This window comes from Canis lupus, chromosome 4 (assembly GCF_011100685.1).
Source record: "Canis lupus familiaris isolate Mischka breed German Shepherd chromosome 4, alternate assembly UU_Cfam_GSD_1.0, whole genome shotgun sequence".
Lineage (NCBI taxonomy): Eukaryota > Metazoa > Chordata > Mammalia > Carnivora > Canidae > Canis > Canis lupus.
Genome location: NC_049225.1, coordinates 28513217 through 28534521, shown reverse-complemented (window position 1 = coordinate 28534521; position 21305 = coordinate 28513217). Strand labels below are relative to the sequence as shown.

General features: G+C 51.3%; 1 protein-coding gene across 2 annotated transcripts in view; it reads left to right on the top strand.

The window, feature by feature from the left end:
* The first annotated feature begins 386 nt into the window (after positions 1-386).
* DLG5 (discs large MAGUK scaffold protein 5) overlaps positions 387-21305 on the top strand; it is a 119439-nt gene continuing 98520 nt past the window's right edge. For both annotated transcript variants that reach the window (XM_038534453.1, XM_038534452.1), the window contains exon 1: positions 387-690. In XM_038534453.1, coding sequence (XP_038390381.1) covers positions 387-690 — 304 coding nt within the window. The remainder of the gene's footprint in view (positions 691-21305) is intronic.

Sequence of the window (21305 nt, the reverse complement as noted above, 5' to 3'; positions counted from 1 at the left end):
CCCGCTGCAGCCCGGCCTCGGGGCGCGCCCCGGCCGCCGTCCCCTCCTCCGCCGCCGCCGCCTCCTCCTCCTCCTCCGTCCCCTCCTCCTCCTCCCGCGCTCGCAGCCCCGCCGCCGCCGCCGCCGCCGCCGCCAACATGGCTGCGCTGCTGAGCCCGGGAGGCGGCCGCCGCTGAGCCCCCGCCCCGCCCGCCCCGCCCGCCGCCCGGCGCCCCGCGCATGGCCCCCGCCGCCCCGCCGCCCCGCCGCCCCGCGCGCTAGGCCGAGCCAGGCCCCCGCCGCCCCCGCCGCCCCCGCCTCGGGGAGCCGCCCCCGCCTCGGGGAGCTGCCGTCCGCGGGCCGGGCCGGGCCGGGGCGGGCCGGGGCGGGGCGGGGCGGCCGCCACCATGGAGCCGGGGCGCCGCGAGCTGCTCGCCCGGTGTCAGCAGAGCCTGGCGCAGGCCATGACCGAGGTGGAGGCGGTGCTCGGGCTGCTGGAGGCGGCGGGCGCGCTGAGCCCGGGCGAGCGGCGGCGGCTGGACGCGGAGGCGGGGGGCGCCAAGGCCGAGCGGCTGCTGCAGCTGCTGCTGGCCAAGGAGCGGGACCACTTCCAGGACCTGCGCGCGGCGCTGGAGAAGACGCAGCCCCACCTGCTGCCCATCCTCTACCTGAACGGCGTCGTCGGGCCGCCGCAGCCCTCGGAGGGCGCCGGTGAGTGCCCCCCCCCCCCGCAGCCCCCGGGTCGGGGCGCCCCTGCCCTCCCGCGGCCCGGCCGCACCTCCTCGGCGAGTCCCGGGCGCCCCGACACCGCCGCCCCCCCCGCCCCCCCGCCCCGGCTCCGCATCCTGCGCCCGGCGCCCGGGAGCCCGCGCTCGCCTCCGACCCGTGACCCGGCCTGGAAGACGAGCCCGGGCCAGGGCTGCGCCCCGAGGTCTGGGCCCCGCCGCCCCGGGCCTCGCCCGGCCGCGGGTGCCTCTGCCCTTCCCGGCCGTGCCCGCCCCCTGCGCCCCCTGCGCCCCCTGCGCCCGCCGCTCGCCGGGACCCGCGCCCGCCCGCACAATGCCTGCTTCGGCTCTTTGGAAACTGGGCCTGGAAAAGTTGGGGAAGTTGCATTGCACCATGGGAAAATCCTGGTGGCGGCCGCCGGGGCCCAGACCCTGCCCGGCGCGAGCTGCCCGAGGAGGCCGGTGGCTGGGGGCGGGCTCCGAGCACCCTGCGTGCGTGCCTGGGGGGGCGGCGGGGACGTTGGACAGAGGCCGGCCCGCCTGGGCCCGCAGCGCGCAGAGCCAGCCTTTTAGACAGGGAGGCTGGAGGAAGAAGGCGTAGCACCGAGGGAGGAGGTTGAACCTGCGCTTATTAGGCGCCTACTGTTGTGGCAGGCCCTCTGCTCTATGGCATTGATGGTTGCCGCTCCGCGAGCTGTGTGTACTTACTACTTTACCAGGGAGAAAACTGCGGTTTGGAGTGTTGAGAGGCGCAGAGCGTTGGGCTCCAGGAGTTTTCAATTAGGACCCAGAGTTCTGTTTGACACGCTCAGAGCCAGGGTGAGTCTGGCTGCCACCTTTTCTGTGTCTTGTTGTCCTGGTTGGAAGAGCAAACTGAGACGGCTGACAAGGAGCCGGGAGTAACTGTAGGCCAGAGGCTGATGAGACCCGTTTATTTGGTTGTTAAAAGCCTCACTTATTAAGGGGGTGATTTTATAAGCTGTTCCCGGGAAGAGCTGCGGTGTATGTTGGCCCTCTCAGCCTCACTTTTTATAGTGGAGGAAACTGAGACACACAGAATAAGCTGTTGTCCCCACAGCACTTCATTTCCTTGGTGGCCCACTGTCTCCACTTTGGGATATCTGACTCCAGCATTTACGTCCCTTAGACCTGCTTCAGTCTCCCAGTTATGGTCATATTTGAGGTGATGGGCAGGCCCGGTCCTCTCCTGGGCTGGTGCTTTGGAGGATGCTAAGAATGGCTGTCAGATGTGCCCATTGAGGATAAAGACACAGGGAAATGTCATTGGGGTAATTTTTTTTCCCCCTCAATTGTTTATATCTATTTTTGAAGGAGGAAGTTGATCGAGGAAGTGCAGACATTAGAGTGCAGACCCACGTCCTCCCTCCTTGGGATGTGTTGGAATCAGCACTGGCTTTAATATCTGGAATAGAAGGATGAATTGCCATTAATTCTCTCCTTCTCCGTGCCTGGCAGAGAAGGGGGGCGGGGGGCTCACTGGGGCTGAGGTTGTAGGAGCTGGTCTTGACCTCCAAGGAAGAGATGGGGTAGGGTTGGGATTCCCCACCCCCCACCCAGGGCAGTGATTTAAGACGCTAATGTTACCACAAAGCAGAATTCTGTGGCTTTGCAAGGGCTCATGAAATCCTCAGAAAAACAGTTGTTAGGGGGGAGTTACGTTCATTTTAGTTAACGCTTTAGAGAAGAATTAGGGCAGCATGGTATGGCAGGAGAGAGCTTCTGGGGTGGGGTAGTGTGGCGTGCAAGTAAACGGTAGTATCAGGACCTTTGTAAAGGATGAGTTATTGTGCAGTGGTTTCCCAACTTTCTTTTTTTCTCTTTTGGCCAGCGAGCCCTTCTTATGGGGCAAAGCTCAGTGCGTAAGAGAGCTGCTCTGGTTGCAGGGAGGGAGGCACTCTTCCCTTTGCACACAGGTCCGCCACCCTGCTTGTAGTCAGCTCCATGCAAAGCTTTTGTGAGGAGCCTGAGAGAGGAACCAGCTGGCTTCGCGGGGATCCCTAGCATCAAGGGGCAGCCCCTTTGTCACTGTGTCTGTGTTACTGGTGCAGCCATCACCCAGTTAGGGGCTTTATGGTGGCTTCCTTTTTTTTTTTTTTTTTTTTTTAAAGATTTTATTTATTTATTCATCAGAGATATACAGAGAGGCAGAGACACAGGCAGAGGAAGAAGCAGGCTCCATGCAGGGAGCCCGATGCAGGACTTGATCCTGGGACTCCAGGATCATGCCCTGGGCCGAAGGCAGGCACTAAACCGCTGAGCCACCCAGGGATCCCTATGGTGGCTTCCATACCCCTCGTGGGCCGCTGGTCCGGAGCGCCCATCCCCTGGCTGGCACTGTGGCACTGGGATTTTGCTGTGCTGGAGGCAGGTGATGCCCAGCAGCACCCCCCACGCGGGCCTGTAGCTGAGGGCGAAACTGGCCTGGGTGGTCTTGGGCAGATGAGCAAACTAAATCCATCTGCTGTGCTCATGCTCAGAGCTGCAGACATTTATAACCCACCAGATTCAGGCCTAGGGTATGAAGATGACTAAGGAACATACAGTGTTGTTTTATTTGGGGGCCAGGGCCATTCCTGTTCCAGGGGTGATGCTACATTGCTGCTCAGCATTTTGAATCTCACGGCATACTTTTACATCTCACTTAATTCTGTAGCCGCCCCAGGGAGATGAGGGGTGTCTTGTCCGCATTGCACTGGGTTCCACACTCACATCTGTATGGTGTGAGGACAGGGCAGGAGTCACAGGACAGGAAGGGGCCCGAGGTGAGGCTAAGGCCCCTGCTCCTGATTCCGTGTTGGGATGTTTTCTTCTGTTACCTGATTAGGCCCCCTCAGTACAATTTCAGGCTGTTTCCTGCATTGAGAAACTCTGGAATTTTCTAGCATACATGGATCTGTAAGGAAGAAATGAGCACCTTTGCCTCTGCTGGTGGTACTAAGAGGGCAGAACTCCTGTTCTCTCGAGGGGCTCAGGTGTCTCATGTCTTTCTTTTCTGCAGGTGAACCAGGATCTTGTTTGGTCATTCAGAACCCACTCTGTCCCTAGTCTTTTTTTTTTTTTTTAAGATTTTATGTATTTGTTCATGAGAGACACAGAGAGAGGCAGACACATAGGCAGTAGGAGAAGCAGGCTCCCTGTAGGGAGCCTGATGCAGGACTCGATCTGAGGACCCCAGGATCACGCCCTGGGCCGAGGACAGACGTTCAACCCAGGCGTCCCAGTGTCTAGTCTCTTCTCTCTGATTCAGTTACTAACATCTGAGTTTTCTCACTTGAAGATCCTTGACTGCCTGCCGTCTCCCTGCAGTGAGGGCCCCTTCCTGGCTGGGAGCCTCAGTTTCTTTACCTGTGAGATGAAACTAAGGGTGCAAGGCTGCCTGTCCCAGCAACTCAGGGGGAGGGCGGAAGTGCCTGGTCCTGTGCTCAGTCCAGTGGGTCTGCCATGCGCACGGAGACAGAGGTGAGGAGGATGTAATTCCAGCTCGCAGCTTGCCACCTAGTTGGGGGAATGGGACACTCAGGAGAGTGACATGATGAGATAGATCAATTGAGTGATACAGATACAAGCAGGCTTTTTCCTCCTTTTAAAACTCCGTATATCACATACTTTGCCCCAACATTCTCGTCCACCTCTAGTGGCTCGAATTACCACCTAAACGTGAAGGTCTCCCCCAAATCATGTTACCCCGGGCCTCTCGTACAAGACATAAGTGGCAGACCTGGTGGTTGCCCCTGTGTGCTCGGAGGTGAAAGCTCCCCTCTCCATCACTGTGCCTCCTGGTCAGTGTCCTCACGCGCTGCTCACTTGGCTTCACCAGCGGCGTGGGAGCAGACCCGGCAGTGGCTGCTGGAGGAAGGCTTCGAGGAGGGACTGGGTTGAGCTGATGTCTAAGAGGCCGCGTGAATGTGCACAGGCAAAGGAGGAGGACATTCTGGTTCGGGTTGCAGAAATGAGACCAGTGTGAGCAGAGCAGGCGTTGGCATGGGCTCCGGGTTGCAAAGTTTGCTGGAGTGACCATGATGGCTAGGCTGAGCGAGGGCGTTGGGAGGCACTGGCAATGGGGACACTGTCCACTTGTCACAAGTTAAAGCTGGAAGACTTTTTTTTTTTTTTAAGGAATAACCTACCAGGCTTTTCCAGCAGGATGAGTACAGTTGGCTGCTGATTGTCAGGTGTGGATTATTTATTATTCATTGGAGGTTGCCTGTCCCTTTGTTCTCTACTCTCTTTAGGTACCAGCTACATCATCTTTGTCTACTCCAGCCTGGAGGGTCAGCAGGGACAGGGACATGAGTAAAATTTCCAGCCATTGTAGTTTTTCTTCTGGTTCTTTTATTTGTGTTATTTGAGAGGAAGCCATGGAGACACTTGCAAGTAATGGTTAAAAAAAAGTTTCTAAGAGAAGGGCAGATTTTATTTATCCCTCTACGTGTATTAGTTCAGGGCACCTTTATTGCAAGTGATGGAAACTTAGCTCAAAGTGTAGTAGGCAGAAAGGAGGAATTTATTATATAGTATTCCAAAAGCTTGGGGTGGATGGGAGAACCCGGCCTTTGGATGATTGATCCCTGAATGCTGTGGGCTTTTTCCATGGAGCATGGCCTCAGGACCTTATGGACTTCATCTTCATGGTCCCTGGCCAGAGAATAAAGGGATTTTATTTACTAATGAGAGACAGAGAGAGAGAGAGAGAGAGAGAGAGGCAGAGACATAGGCAGAGGGAAGAAGTAGGCTCCATGCAGGGAGCCCGACGTGGGACTCGATCCCGGGACCCCAGGATCACACCCTGGGCTGAAGGCAGATGCCCAACCACTGAGCCACCCGGGTGTCCCAAGGGAGCTCCATTTAATGAGCCCAGGGGGAGATCCCAGGGCAGATCTCTGCTTCGCTTGACTTGAGTCTGTGTCCACATCAGGCCCAACCACTGTGGCAAGGGCTAAAGGACTGAGATTGTCTCAGCAATTGACCCCATGAATAGGGTAAGGTGATGGGATGCTGTGGCTGGCAGCCTGGACAGTGTCATATGGTTCTTGAGGTGGGGGTGGGGTGAGGGAGCCGTTCTCCAAAGCATGGTGAGCAGAAAGGATGTTGGTGCAGCTAAAACAGCAAGCAGTGTCCACTAGATGTGGTCCCATCTTTGTGTGATGCTCAGTTTGCAAACCAAGTCCTTACTGGAGTGGGGTGGTAGGACACGGGCTCATCCTTTACCAAGTTTTAGACTTTGAGCGAGGAAGTTAAGCCTTCTGAGCTTATCTTCTACTCTGCATAGTAGCTATGACAGTAACTACTTGACTGTGCTATTTGACAATCAGTAGTAAGAGGGAGAAGTATTTTGTTACTGTGGTGAGCAACGCAGCATCCAACCGGCCCTCTCACTAGGAACCTGGGATTCTCCTGATATTTCTGAGGGTTATGTCAGGGCTCCTTGGAAACTACGCTGAACAGATGTTAGGGCTACTGTTCTTGTGGCCCTGGGTCACCTAGAGTAAAATATAATCTCCATGAATTCACTGTTGGAGCCTGGCCCAAGATAGGTGTTCAGTAAGTTTCTGTTGAATGGATGACTTGTCCACTATGTGTAGAATGAGTGGTGTGTCCCGTGTAAGTCCAGATTCTCTTCAGAAATATGTTCCTAAGTGGTGACTTCACAGTGACAGGAGGTTGTGGGAGTGTGGGAAGGCTAGAGTGAGTCCCAGATGCACACACGGATGTCACCACCCACAGTATGTCTGTAACGGAAGCAGGTGGTGTGACATTGATGTGCCAAGTTCCCAAGGTTATCCATCAGGTACCAGTGTGCTGGGGCTGGCTGCCAGGAGCCATGTGGGGTGCCCACATTGTCTGTTACGGGGTTGGAGACACCTTTCCTTTTCACTCTCAGAATTTGAATGTCAGCTTGGTGTCCTCGAAAGAGACCTGGATGGGGATCTGCTCCTAACTGTGCAATATCTTGACCTTGGATGAGCTTCTTAGCCACCTGGTGCTTGGGTTTTTGTTGTTGTTGTTGTTTTTCCAGTACTTATGGTCAAACTAGAAGTGTAGCTTGAGTAAGCAAGGGCTTGCTCAGTCCTATGGGATTCTCAGCGCTGCCAAGGTGGCGTTCTGTCCAGGGAAGCTCGGGATTTGGGCGTGATTCTGAGACTTCTAGCTTTGTACCATGGTTACTGTTTTCTGATTCAGTGTTAGGGTTGAGTGGTTTTATTTTTTTATTTTTATACTCTGGCTTTCTTTTTCCTGAAAAAGTAAGCCACATAGGAGAAATATTTTGTGTTGGGTGTTTTGGCCCCTCCCCTATCTCATTCCAGCCACCTGTATATTCTGCAGGCCAGTGCCAGGGGGTCTTCAGTAATTTTTGTAACCTTGGGAAGACACGAGCCTCAGGAACATTAGGCATAGAGCAAGAGGGCTGAGCTGCTTCTCAGTCTGTGCAGTAGGGATGCAGAGTGTGTTCAGCAGAGAAGACTTTTAAATGGGATTGAGCTGGGGGTGGGTGATGGGTGTTACACTGTTTCTCACATTTCCCTGGGCCAAGTAGCATGTCCCTGAATTTTGTGCCTCTACCTTTTTGAGACAGAATTCCATGAAAGTGCTACAGAAACATTTAAAACTAAACGGAGATGTTTGGAGCACCCCACGTTGGCCATCCAACTCTAACCCCTTGATGGATAATCGAGAGGCGACGGTTCACCGTGACGTCCATCTCACACTAAGGGTCATAACCCCTTCGCTTTGAGTTTTGTTTTTTATTTTGATAAAATATATGAAACATAAAAAACTTACCATTGAACCATTTTCCCCTCTGTTTTTATTGTGGCAAAATATACATAACATGAAATTTACCATTTTCACCATTTTTAAGTGTACAGTTCAGTGGTATTTCGTATATTCCCATTGTTGAGCAGTCATTACTCCCATCTATCTCCTGAACTGCATCTTGCAAAACTGAAGCTCTGTATGTGTGAAACAGTAATTCCTCATTGTCCCCTTCCCCCTCAGCTCCTGGCAACCCCCATTCTACTTCTGTCTCTGACTTTGACTGCTCTGGGTGCCTCATAGAAGTGGAATCACACAGTATTGGTCTTTTTTGATGGGATGATTTCAGTTAGCATGGTGACCTCAACGTTCATTCCCACTTAGCATGTGTCAGAATTTCCTCACTTTTAAAACATTTTTATTTGATTAAAAGTTTTTTTAATTATGGCAAATAACGCGTAACCTGAAATTTACATTGTAACCGTTTTTAAGTGTATAGTTGAGTAACATTAAGTGTACGCACATCCTTACTTAAGAGATTGCTAGAACTTTTCCATCTAGCAAAACTGTAACTCTGTACTTATTGAACAACTCCCTGTTTTCTCCTCTCTCCACCCTTGGTAACCACCGTTCTACTTTCTGTCTCTTACGAATTTGACTGTTCTAGGTATGGCATGTAAGTGGGATTATATAATATTTATCCCTTTGTAATTGTCTTACTTCACTGAGCATAATGTTTTTAAGATTCATCCACGTTGTAGCAAATGTCTGAATTTCCTCCCTTTGTGAGACTGGATAATATTCCATTGCATGTGCAGACCACATTTTTTTTTTTTTATCTGTCAGTGGACACTTGGGCGGCTTCTACCTTTTAACTCTTGTGAATAAAACTGCTGTCACAATTGGTATACAAATACCTCTTCGAGTCTCTGCTTTCGGTTCTTTTGGGAATTATTGGTAATTCTATGTTTAATTTTTTGAGGAACCATCATGTGGTGTGCTTGAGTTTTAATTATGAAATCCATACTATCCACAGCATCTTGACTCAAGGGTGAATGGCCTGGCTGGAGTCCTGATTCCAACATTTTCTTTCCTTTTTTCTTCTAACACCTGTGGATTTTTACCTGCCACCTATTTTGGAAAGTCTCAGGACAGTTTCTTTGGACTTTAAAGAAGGATTTTAGTTTCCGTAGTCACCTGGGACGCTTGAGGACCAAAGTTAACTGTACAATCCCAGCAGTGTTCATATCTGGCCATCGAGGGGTGTTCACACATTTCCATCTTGTTTCCAATACTAATATCTCCATCCCCAAAGGCCCTGAAGTATGTTAGTTATTTCTGCTCTGTACACACTTCCTCCTTTTCCCATTCTGGGTTGGTTTTGTTTTTCAGTCTTGGATCCAGGGTAATGGCTATCAAGATTTTCTTTCAGAAGGCCTAGGTCAGCATTTCCCAAGGAAACATCTTCTCATCACTGGTCCGGTGGGATGTTAGTGGCGTAGCTTGACAAAAGGGTTCTGTGGTCAAAGCATCTGAACAGTGCTGGTTTGAACAGGACTTATTTACTGGGAGCCTCTTGAGAGCCCTAATACCCCAGTGTGCTTCAGGGATTTCACTGGAGTGGGTGCACCAGGCAGCGTTTCCCAAATGGATTTGACCACAATATCTTTTTTCATTGAGCATCTTGCGACATCAGAGTTCTGAGAAGTGCACTTTCGGGAAACTTTAACATCAGTGCATGCAACTGGAGCATCAACGTATACCATCGTTTCTTCAGACTTTCTCCCAGCGCTTGCTCTCGCTCTTTCTCTCGGGGTACCAGACCCTGACCTTTCCCATCTTCTAAACTCCAGTATCAGCTGCAAGAGGCATGTGTGGTTCTAGGGCCCATAGATTTTTTGGACGTGTGGGTAACTTAGATATGCAGTAGATTCTGGGACTAGTAGATGTTGAGGGTGTGTGACCTTGGGTAAGTTGTATGACCTCCCTGGGCCTCCCAATTCCCCGGTGTGGCTTGATAAGAATGAGGTCTGATTTTGCGATGGCTGTTCTTGGAGATGGTTAAGTCTCTCGCAGTTTTCTCCTTTTTCTTTCTTCCCCTCCCCTCCCCTCCCCTCCCCTCCCCTCCTCTACTCTATGCCCCAGATGGGGCTTGAACTCATGACCCTGAAACCAAGAGTCACATGCTCCACCAACTGAGCCAGCCAGGTGCTGCGTCTTGCAGTCTTCTTTAGGTCTGAGTGAGCAGGACTGGGCTTTGGTCCCCAGTTAGGGTTTCCAGGGGTGCCTTGTGGAGACATGTGATTGGACAACTGCTGGTCTGGGACTGGCTAACTGTTGGTGCTGGGCTGGGGAGCAGGAAGATAGTCTCTACCCCCAGAGTGCTAGGAAGGTGGTCGACTGGTTGACCTGGAGGAACAAGCCAGGTGGCTTGAACGTCATTGGTAGGTTTGGAGCCAGGGAGAGAGGCCACAAGGCTAGAGACTGCTGAGTATCATAAACCAGTCTTGGGATGCCCCCCTCCACAGACTGGGGTTTAAATCCTGGCTCTTCTGTCTTAGGCTGTGGGACTTCAACTTCCTTCCCTTCTGGCTTTTCTTTCTCCTTATCTGTAAAAAGGCGAATAGCATTCTCCTCCAAGGGCTTTGGTGAGGACCGAGGTGACTTATGTGAGGTGAGAGCTGTTGCTGCTCTTCTAACCGTCCTGCCCTTGAATGGAGAGCCAGTGTCCCACCTGTGCCGGGAATCAGTATCGTAGGGCCCAGGCCATACCTGGAGTCAGAGTCTGTCTAGACTGTGCAGCAGACTAGGAGGCCCTGCCTCCTGGGGCTGCTCAGAAACACGCTTTCACAGTATTTTCGTCCTGTAGCCCACATTTTAAGGAGGGAGTTGTCATGGGCTCAGGAAGGACCTCAGGAGGAGCTTATTTTGTAGAAAAGAAGACTTAGAGGGGCTTGGATGCCTGTTTTCAGAAGGACACAGGGCAGTGATGAGACCCGATTTTCTTGGACCCCAGAGAGCTAAACAGGCTGACAGGTGAAAGATAACTGGGAGGTACAACTGAATTCGACTTAAGGAGGGACCTGCCTCCCTCCTTCCTTTCTTCTTAGACTTTATATCACACGACTTTCAAACCCACGCAGAGACGGAGTGTGTAATATAATGGACACCCTGCTCTCCCAACAATTCTCACTTTCCATAGTAATTTCAAGCCCCAGACAGCCTACTGCTTCCCCATAATGCTTTAAGAGATAAGAAGGCCTTTTAAAAAAGCATAGCCAGCCAGCTGACAAAATGCATGCATGGTAATTTATTTTTTATTTTTTAAAAATATTTCATTTATTTATTTTGCAGACAGAGAGAGAGAGAGAGAGAGAGAATGTGCACAAGCAGGGGAAGCGGCAGGTAGAAGGAGAGGGAGAGGTAGGCTCCCCGAGGAGTAGGGAACCCAATGTGGGGCTCCATCCCAGGACCCTGGGATCATAACCTGAGCTGAAGGCAGATATTTAACTGAATGAGCCACCCAGGCGCCCCTTCATGCTTATTTCATGTCTTCTCCTTCTTACTTGATACTCTATGTTTTCTCAGAAATGACTTTTTATAGATGGTTTGTTCAAATCAGGATTTTTAGTAAGGCTCACACATTGCATTTAGTTGATGACTCCCTTCTGAGTGTCTTTTATAATCCCTGGCAGCTACCCTTCCCCTGGTCTTTTGCTTATGGAAGGACTTCTCAGTGCCAGCCAGCCATGGCGTGGACTCTTGTAGGGCCTTCCCGAGAGTTCACCTAGGTGACAGGTGTGCACAGGGTGGTTACCCGGAGAAGGGGCTGTGGAGTCCAGCCATAAGCCTCTTCAGCCTCTGTTTCCTCATGGAGCTGTTACAAACAATTAAATGAAAACATGGGAAGTGTAAATGTTTTCTATGATTGATTGATTGATTTAAGTTGTAGGGCTCTTTTCATTGAGCAGACTTGTATATGAAAGGCAGATGTGTCAAGCAGACAGAAAGGTGCTGTGGTGACTGGGTGTGGAGGCCTGGAGCCCATCTGTTTTCCTCGTGGCCTCCCCGAGGCCCCCCTGCAGAGATCCGCGGGGCTCTCCAGGGTTCACGGAACACAGTCTGAAAACCGCTTGTTCGGGTGCTTTTGTTTCAAGATGCTCCCCATGCTGAGAGAGAGAGGAGCCACCCACAAGCCTCACCTTCCTCTGACTCAGTGGAGCTGAGTTGGTGAGTCATAGCTGGACATAGAGGCTGCCATCGGTGACAGCCGTGTCTCCACCAGATACTCTTGTCTTTGTCTGCTTCCTCTGTTTACCTTCGTAGGTTTCCTTTTGGGATGACCCATGCTCTCAGAAATGACAGATGATCACAATGTGGCCACTAAAAAGTCCCCACTGTCTGCTATCCAAGACAGTTCTGTGAGCAGAGTGCAGCCCCATCTGTTGGGGGCCCTTGGAGTGGGAAGTGGTTACCTTTTTTGAAAATTTTTTCTTTCTTTCTTTCTTTCTTTCTTTCTTTCTTTCTTTCTTCTTTCTTTCTTTCTTTCTTTCTTTCTTTCTTTCTTTCTTTCTTTTCCTTTCCTTTCCTTTCCTTTCCTTTTCTTTTCTTTTCTTTTTCTTTTCTTTTCTTTCTTTCTTTCTTTCTTTCTTTCTTTCTTTCTTTCTTTCTTTCTTTCTTTCTTTCTTTAAATTATTTTTTAAAGATTTTGTATATTTATTCATGAGACACAGGCAGAGGGAGAAGCAGGCTCCATGCAGGAAGCTGGATGTGGGACTCGATCCCAGGACCCCCGGGTCACGCCCTGAGCCCAAGGCAGATGCTCAACCACTGAGCCACCCAGGAGTCCCCTTCTTTTTCTCCCCCTTCTTTTTTTAATATTGTCACTAACCGGCATGACCCCTACATTGCATAAAAGAACTGTTAGCCATTGCCGCATGCATAAATCAGGCCCTGCTGATGCGTAGCCTGCACGTGGAGCCCCAGAAGCTGCCTGTGTGGGAAGCAGGTGGTGGTCCCCCACAACTCTGAGCTGCTGCCAGAGTTGGCTCAGTGTGCCCATGTGCAGTGTTCTCGGGCCTCTTTCTGTGTTAACTTCGGGTTACTTGTCTGAATGGTATATGTCCTTTAAAATGGCGTGGGACCCCCAAGGGAATCTCCTTAGACCTCATTTTGACCATTGTGAATCTTCTGTCCACGTGTGAAAATCTGTCTGGCCAGTAGGGAGTGATGTGATACCAAATGGAAATAAACTTAATTTTGTTTTTATATTGTGATATAAGAAGTCATGCTTAAAAAAATTAGAACCTGGGGCACCTTGGTGGCTCAGTGGTTTGAGTGTCTGCCTTCGGCTCAGGTCGTGATCCCGGGGTCCTGGGATCAAGTCCTGCATTGGGCTCCCTGTAGGAAGCCTGCTTCTCTCTGTGTCTCTCTCTCATGAATAAATAAATAAAATCTTAAAAAAAAAATGAATTAGAACCTGAAGCAGCTTAGAATCAATACTCCCAATAATATCTCTTCTTACTCAGGGTAGCCTCTCTTTCTTCTAATCTGGTCAGAAGTTTCATTTCCTGTTGGTGTTTCTTAAGCAGCTTAACATTGTGGAGTATCAAGGTTGGAAGGGGTCTTAGAGACCACTTTGCCCAAACAGCTTATTTTTGTAAATGAGCAACAGCAGTCCACAGACACAGAGACTCCACCGGGCTCTTAGAGCACGTCTTTGGCAGAGTGGGCACAGGACCCAGGTATCTTCTTCGCAGGTTGAGGCTCCTTCCAAGGTGTCTGTGCCAGCCACAAGCTGGGTGGGGAGTCTCGGGAACCTTGGCTGGTTTTTCCTGATCTGGGCCTGGCTCTGCAGGTCCCAGCCTTTCCAGTGAGGCTGAGCAAATGACAGGCATCTCTGTTCATGGGGCTGTACGGTAGCTTCTCATGCCTGACCATTGAGAAAAATCTTTATCAGTCTGTGCAGTTGGTATTTACGTTCTGCACATGGGCACACTGAGCCAAGAGACGCTTGTCGGCCTGCTCAGGGCCACCAGCTGCTAAGAGGCTGGGCAGGCTTTGGAGTCCTTGTCAGTTTCTTTATAAAGACTGCATTTGTTCTGGACTCTGGCCCATCCGATGAAGGTCCCCATTGAGACGTCTGGTCCCTAGCCTTGGACACCCCTCCCCTCCTTGTCACAGCGTTCATTCATTCAGCACCTGTCAAACCGACGGACTCTCTGGATGTAGACATAGGATGTGACATCTAAATTTAGTGCTGAGTCAGAGGATGGGTTTGATATTGGCAGGAGGTACCTCCTTGTCTCATTCTTTTGTGACACAGCAGAAACATCCAGAGCTGCCTGCCGTGGCTTCTTATTGCTTAGTCACAGGACAGAGTTCAGACAGGAAAATGATGCCATGGAGCCTCTTGCTCCAGAGGAGAAAGCATTGAACAAAGATAAGAGGGTAAAGGCCCGTGGATCCTGAGTTGGGACCCACCTCCATGGTTAACTTGGTGGGAACAGGATCTAGGAAAAAGCAAAAAAGTAATGAAAGACTAAAATGTAGTGCTTCTGGGTCCTTCTATGGAAAGAGTACAGCTGAACCTGAGGCAGCTTAGAATTTAGGGTCTACGTGTATGAGAGCATACAAGCCTGTCTATTCTCCTTGACTTGTTTCTGATAGAAAATGTCAGACCACCTTTATAAATCCTGTCCTATTTTCTCTCCAGTTTATGAGCCCAGGGAGAGGAAACAAAGCAGTGAGCAGTTGTCTTTACTTTCTGTGCCAAGTTGGGGAATTTCGTGTAAGGTCGTTCTTCTGCTCTCAACCTCCCTCATTTTTTTTTCTTTTTTTTTTAAATTTTTAAAAAATTTATGACAGAGAGAGAGAGGGAGAGAGAGAGAGAGAGAGGCAGAGACATAGGCAGAGGGAGAAGCAGACTCCCTGCACGAGGAGCCCGACATGGGATTCAATCCCGGGTCTCCAGGGTCACGCCCTGGGCCAAAGGCAGGTGCTAAACTGCTGCGCCACCCAGGGATCCCTCAACCTTCCTCATTTTAAGGCTTCTCATGAACACTCACTGGAGCTGACCACAGTGTCTTCTTGCATGAGTTTACCTGACTTTAGGGTGGAGCCTAGATTCAGACCCAGATTTTACCTGTCGATCTGTCCATTCATCTGTCTCCCCACCTGTCACACGAGCAGCATGTCCCTGGTCATTGCTCTGCCAAGTATGGAGCATGAAAAGGTGAGACAGACATTAGCATCACCTGTGAACAGCACCAGAGACCCGCACCAAAACGTTCTTTTAGCTGGAGTATATAGCCCCTTGTTCATCAGAGTTTTTTCTCTTGGTTGCTCTATCCTGGAGCTTTTAGAAATGCCAGAAAGTAATCAGCCCAGCTTATTGACCTGCTACTCCTCGCCTTCCGTTTGGTGGTTTAAAGCAAATGGTATGTGTTTCTCAGAACAACAAAAAAGATGGGCCCTGCCCACTAGGAGTTTATTGTCTCATTGGAAAGCCCCAACCCAAAGGAGCAGCTGTCCAGCCGTACAGATGCCCCGGAGCAGATGAGGTTGCTTTAAGGAGACTGGAGTGTACTGTGCGCTGGGCAGGGGCAGAGGGCTGACGGGCTAGGTGGGTGCAGGAGACACGCAAGGGGGAAGGCAGGCCTGGTGAAGGCGGTACACAGGGCGAGAGCAGGAGACTCGCGGAATCCATCCTGTGAGTAGTGGGTCTTTACGGGAGTCCCAGGCTTCTGCTTGGGATGTGCACTCAGCAGGTGCTGGGAAGATGAGGCCAGGCTAACCCGGCCCCGGGAGGCACAGGGTAGGTCTGGTTGCTGCTTCCAGTCATTCTCCCTATGATTGGTTGTCTGTGAGGCGCCTTGAGCGTGCAGCCGGAGGGAACCGGCAGTGCTGGCATGGGGTGCTGGGTTGGAGGAGGAGGGGGAGGGGTGTAGGCTGAACGGCCTTCCCACAGTCCTCGGAGATGCCCGCTTGGCTTTCTCTGATTTGTTAGGTGGATTGAAAAGCTAAGTTTTTCCTAAGGTCCGAGTGTGTGAGTTCTAGCCGGGGTGTGTAGAAGTCAGCCTGTGAGAGCTCTGGGCCGTGTCCCCTGGCCCCTTCATGTAGCCTCTCCGGACCTTATCCTGGTTTGTTTGATGGGGTCTGTGACACCACCTCCTTCCCAGAGCCCGTGTGAAAGGAGGTGGACGGTGCAGGGAAACGATCCCATGCATGCAGATGATTGTGTGCTGTGTAGATGGTACATGTTTCTATTGCGCAGGATGCTTGGTCTATTATTTTTGTGTTCATTGTCTCGTTTCCTCTCATTAGCAACCCTTTGGGGGTCCTTACTCCACCTGACAAGTGAGGGAACAGCTTGAGGAGGCCCTGTCACTTTGGGAGTCAGTTCAGTGGAATGGTTAAGAGTCTGTATCTGAGCCAAGTATTGGGCTCAAACCTGGGCAAAGTCACCTTCCTTCTCTGTGTCTCAGCTTCCCCATCTGTGAAACGAGGGTAGTAGTAGGACTTTGTACTGCAGGGATTAAAGGAATTACTGTTTGAAATTGTTTAGAGCAGTGCCTGGCACTGTGTAAGCATAGACTGTTCTTTATGTTGTTATTAGGGCCCCCCCCCCGCCGTCTCCCGGCTGTGTAAGTGCCACCTGAAACTGTGAGATCCAGGCTGGGTGGGTTTGGCTTGTTCCCCCACTCTATTCCACACTCACGGTGTGGTCTACAGACTGGTGCTGGTCTGTGAGCTCCAGGCTCCTGATCTGTGATGTTAGCATGGAGGTTACAGTTAGGGTTTGGCAACCTTCAGAGCAGTTTGACCTTGCCGGAACTCATTGAGCAGGTATAGGCTGCTTCAGGTGCTGTCCAATCACATGGGGAGTCACATGTGCCCGGAGCCGTGAGTAACCAGCAGCAGGAGGAGGACCGTGTGACTGCAGATAAAAAAATGAGAGCTGCACTCTGTTGCTTCCCACCCCTCCACAGTAGGCTCCCTCGGGAGGACCCTCTGCCAACCGAGCAGAGCAGGCAATTCCATGGCATTTTGCAAGCCGGTGCATGATGTTTATGCTCCAGCAGGCTGTGACAGCTCAGGGCAGCGAGGTCTCCCAGTGGAGATTTGTATTCATGAGCAATTGTTTCCAGTCAGTGCCATTGACGCTCACTGTAGCAAATGCCTTGCCAGCTGTTCTCCTAGCAGGTGTGGTTCTCACAGGTTTGTGAAGAATCCACTGTGAACTCTCTTCCTTTCCACCTCTTGGGCTGGCAGCAACGAGAAAGCTGGATGCTGGGGTGCCTGGGTGGCTCAGTCGGTTAAGTGTTCCACTCTTGATTTCCACTCAGATCATGATCTCAGGGTCCTGGGATCAAGTCTTGTGTTGGATTCCATGCTCCTAGTGGAGTCGGCTTGTGTCTCTTCCTCGGCCCACTCCCTACTTGCGTGCTTGCTCTCTCCCTGTTCAAGCAAGCAAGCAAGCAAGGTGGATGCTGTCCATGCACAGCAGAGCGTTGGGGTACAGAAACTTAGCCCTGCTGGTGCAGCCATCCTGGAGCCTCTGCCAGGGTCCCCACAAAGCCCTGACCCTGTAGCCTCCTCCTGGGCGGAGATCGCCCAGCCTCTCACACAGGTCCCTGAGGGGACAGGTTCACTGCAGTGCCTTACAGGGTAGTGTCCATTCTAGGGAGAGCTGATGCGAGCAGCGGTGGGCCCGGACCCACAATCCACAGCAGTTGAAATGACTGAGGAGACGCTCGTGGCCCAGGGATAGATCTTAAAGTACAGTGCCCAGTGACAAAGTAAACCGAGATGGATAATACAGTGCTATTATGTAAATTAATCATACAGATAATACCCATTTCGCAAGAACACAACATAAACACAAAGGAATGGTTGCCTATGGATGTGCAGGAAGAGAATGGTCAGGGAAATGGGAATAAAAGGAAATAAAATGAGAGGGGGAGGAAAGAACCTCACTTTTTCCTACAGGCTGCTGTCTTTGAGGGAAGGGCCTTTGTTCTTGATTGCTCAGCTTTTGGTGGTGTGGCATCTGTGTGTCTTGGCCAAGCTGGCAACCTCAAGCAGATGGTTCACCCAAAAGTGGCCTCAGAGAAGAGTTACCCATACTGGTACTGCGCCACTGGGCAGGGGCAGCTGTTCACGGAACAGTGGACTCGGTAGGGATGCAGGTGTTTTAATAAGCATCTAGGTAATTGTGGTAGGTAAGAGGTGAACAGTGCTGACTTAAACCGCGTGTTGTGAAGAGGCGTCAGCAATGCTTGCAAAACCCCACGTTCTCATCTTGGTCATATTGGGAAAGTATGGGTGGTCACCTTGTAGGTCAGTTCATTAAGAAAACAGCTCTGTTCCATGTGTTCATTGATCATGTGATGCCGTGTAGTGTGAACTGAATGGGGAGATGGGATTTTAGCTTCAGGAATCCTGTTTAGGATAAGGAATGGTTTTTTTTTTATTGCTGGAAAGTATTGCTTTAGGGAAGGGAATGAGCTTCTGGCTGCTGGAGGTATTCAAGTAGAACTTCAAGCATGGCAGGGAAGGAGTCCTTCTATCACGTTCATGGTTGGAATAGATGCTCCCTGTGATCCTTCCTGTTCTGCCTGAATGGGGCTTCAAGTTTTAGGCCTGATGCTGATAATTAAAACAGAAAGGTTACTTGGTTTAAAAAAATATGTAATTAGCCATGTTTATGGTAGAGAATTTAGGAAAGGTAGATAATCAAAAGGAAAATAGTTTGCAGATCATCTTACTAGGTGGAGATAACCACTATACAATTATTTTTTCAAGAGTGAGAAAGGAATCTTTTTTTTTTTAAGATTTTTTAAAAATTTATTCATGAGAGACAGAGAGAGAGAGACAGAGAGAGAGAGAGGCAGAGACACAATCAGAGGGAGAAGCAGGCTCCATGCAGGGAGCCCGATGCGGGACTTGATCCTGGGCTCCAAGATCATGCCCTGGGCCGAAGGCAGGCGCTAAACCACTAAGCCACGCAGGGATCCCCTGAAAGGAATCATTTTTAATGGATGCACAGTATTGCCCTGTTATGCTGTGTGTCACTGGTTCCCCCTGCTTGGAGATTCAGATTCCCCATTTTTCAGTATAAATCATATTTGAGTGAATGTCCTTATGCATAGATATTTGTGTAGTTTTTTTAAAAATAGGTATTTTATTTTTTTAAAGATTTTATTTTTAAAAAGATTTTATTTATTCGAGAGAGAGAGAGAACATGAGCAGGAGGGGTAAAGGGAGAAGCAGACTCCCCACTGAGCAGGGAGCCCGATGCAGGACTCGACCCCAGGACCCTGAGATCATGAGCTGAGCCCAAGGCTCACTCTGAACTGACTGAGCCACCCAGGCACCCATGCATAGGTATTTGTGGGTTTCTTTATATCTTCAGGGGGAATTCCTGAAAGTGCTGCCACTGGGTCAAAGGGCATGTGCATCTTTGGGGCTTTTGATGCACGTTGCCAGGCTGACGCTTCTGACTGAGTTGCTCCTAGGTTTCTCCAGGTGTGGCCTAGGCAGTCTTCTTGAGAACCCTACCCCCCCCCACCCCGAAGCTCCTGAAAAATGGGCCTCCTGGGCCTCACCACGGGGGTCCTGAGACAGCCTGGGGGTGGGTTGGTCTCTGTATCCACATTTCCAGCATGCAGGAGACCCCACCTCAGGGATATCTATGCATGTGTGTCCTCCGTATGTGAGCCTGCTGGGAGAAGGGAAGCAGAGCGGCCCATCTATCCCATCCTGAGGGCCACCTGTGATGTTGGTGGGCGCCGGAGGAGCACAGCCCAGGGACCTACCTCCAGGCACCATTTTCCTTACTGTCAGGTGGAGTCTTAGCGTGGTTTCGATGAGGCAGCATCCTCTCTGTACCAATACGTGTGTGATGTCACGAGGTGAGAAGGATCTCACTGGGGCCAGGCCAGATCTGGGAAGGGAGCCCTGGGAAAAGTGGGTCAGGACGCAGAGCTCCTCTTGGCCTCTTCCCCTAGGCGACGTGGGAGCAGGGTGCTGGTGGCTGAGGTCCCCTCCAGGCCCCGGCGTCTTTCTGTCCAGGTCAGCGGAGAGGAGCTGCTTTTGCCGTGGACTGCTGCCTCCCATGTCCAGGGGGAGAGAGCCGGGAGGCCCGGGGCCTGAGCACCAGGGGGCAGTGGAGAAGGCGGGGAGCTCGGCCCCCAGCCGGGTGGGGGCCTTTTGCCATCACCCTGTGGCTGCCTTTCGCCATCACCCTGTGGCTGAGCTACGTCCTAACCCTGGAGCTCAGGTGTCCCCAGCTAAGGAAGAACTGCTCGCCGTGTGTAATCTCCAGCAGGTTACTCTAGACAGGCTGTTTACCAGTTGTCCCTGCAAAGGTCAGGTCCACCTCTGACTGTCCTGTTTCCTGGTCTGTAAGTCTAGAAGGGAGATCATTCATTCCCTTACTCACGCCACCACCCTGAGCTGGGATGGTGTTGAGATGAATGACCTACGTTATGAAGCAGGTAGCGGTGCCGCTGGCTGGGGGACTGGTAAGTTGTGCTCTAATGTGGTTAGAGACGGCATCAGAAAGCACAGCCAAGCAAGGGATTAATGTTTTCTGACAGAAGGGAGAGTTGGGCCGAGGGCCATCACATGGAGGGTGTAACTGGAGAGCTGGGCTTTGAGGGCTGAGTAGAAATGGTCAGGTGTTGGGTAGGTGCCTTCCAGGCAAGGGAGGAAAGAGCAGTGAGCCAAGAGCCTGGCGTGGTGCGTCGTTGTGGGCACCGTGGTGACTGGACGGTCAGGGAGGGGCTGGAGAGGGCAGGGCTCAGGCCGTGGCCCTGGCCTCCCAAGTCTGCTTCTGACGCTTCTCCGTTGTGTGGCTTAGGCCACGAGGCTCAATATTTCGGAGCCTTGGCTTCCTCCCCTGCAAGATGAAGTAACCAGACCAACCTTAGAGGAAGTTATTAAATGGTGTAACACACAGAAAATGTGTAGTATGTAGCCCAGAGCTTGGCACAGTATCACGTGCTCCATAAGTATTTGTTTCCCTCCTTCCAGTACTAGGGTGAGACTTCCTGACTTGATCTCATAGGCCATGGGAGCCATGGAGAGTTGTGGAGCCTGGGATTAATAAGATTATATCTATTTACTTGAGTGTTTGTGTGTTTTTATTTATTTATTTAAGAAAAAGATTTTATTTATTTATTTGAGGGAAAGAGAAGGAGCAGGGGAAGGGCAGAGGGAGAGGAAGGCTTCCGGCTGAGCTAGGCTCCATCCCAGGATCCTGGGTTCATGAGCTGAGCTGAAGGCAGATGTTTAACCGACTGAGCCACCCAGGCGTCCCAGTTGTGTGTGTTTTAAAGATAGCTTTGTTAGTCTGGTGAAGGATACTTGGGGTCTGGGGTGGTGAGGCTAGAGACACAGGCTGACGCCAGGAGGGGTGAGAGGGATCCTGCCCACATGGTCCCCTGTTGCATGTCGCGTCCGTCAGCTCCAGTGGGCTGCTGGGATGGCCTGCCTGAGCGCTGGGCAGTGGTTTTGCCAGGAGAGGGTAGATGTTGAGATGTGCTCCCAGGGAGCTGGTTAACCCTAAGGGAGGCTACAGAACTGAATACTTGTGGGGCTCGGGTCTGGTCAGGAGAAAGGGGGATGCATGTCCAAAGGTTGGGCTGGAGCCTGTGGAACAGGCCATGATGGCGATGGTTGGCGTGACGGCAGCCTTAGTGCACACTTACTGACCACTTTTGGTGTGTGCAAGGGAGCTTATGTTGACGTCTCGGGGCTCATCACGACCAGGAGATGCGGGGCTGTTACTGTCCCCGTTTATGGGAGAGGGGACGGAGGCAC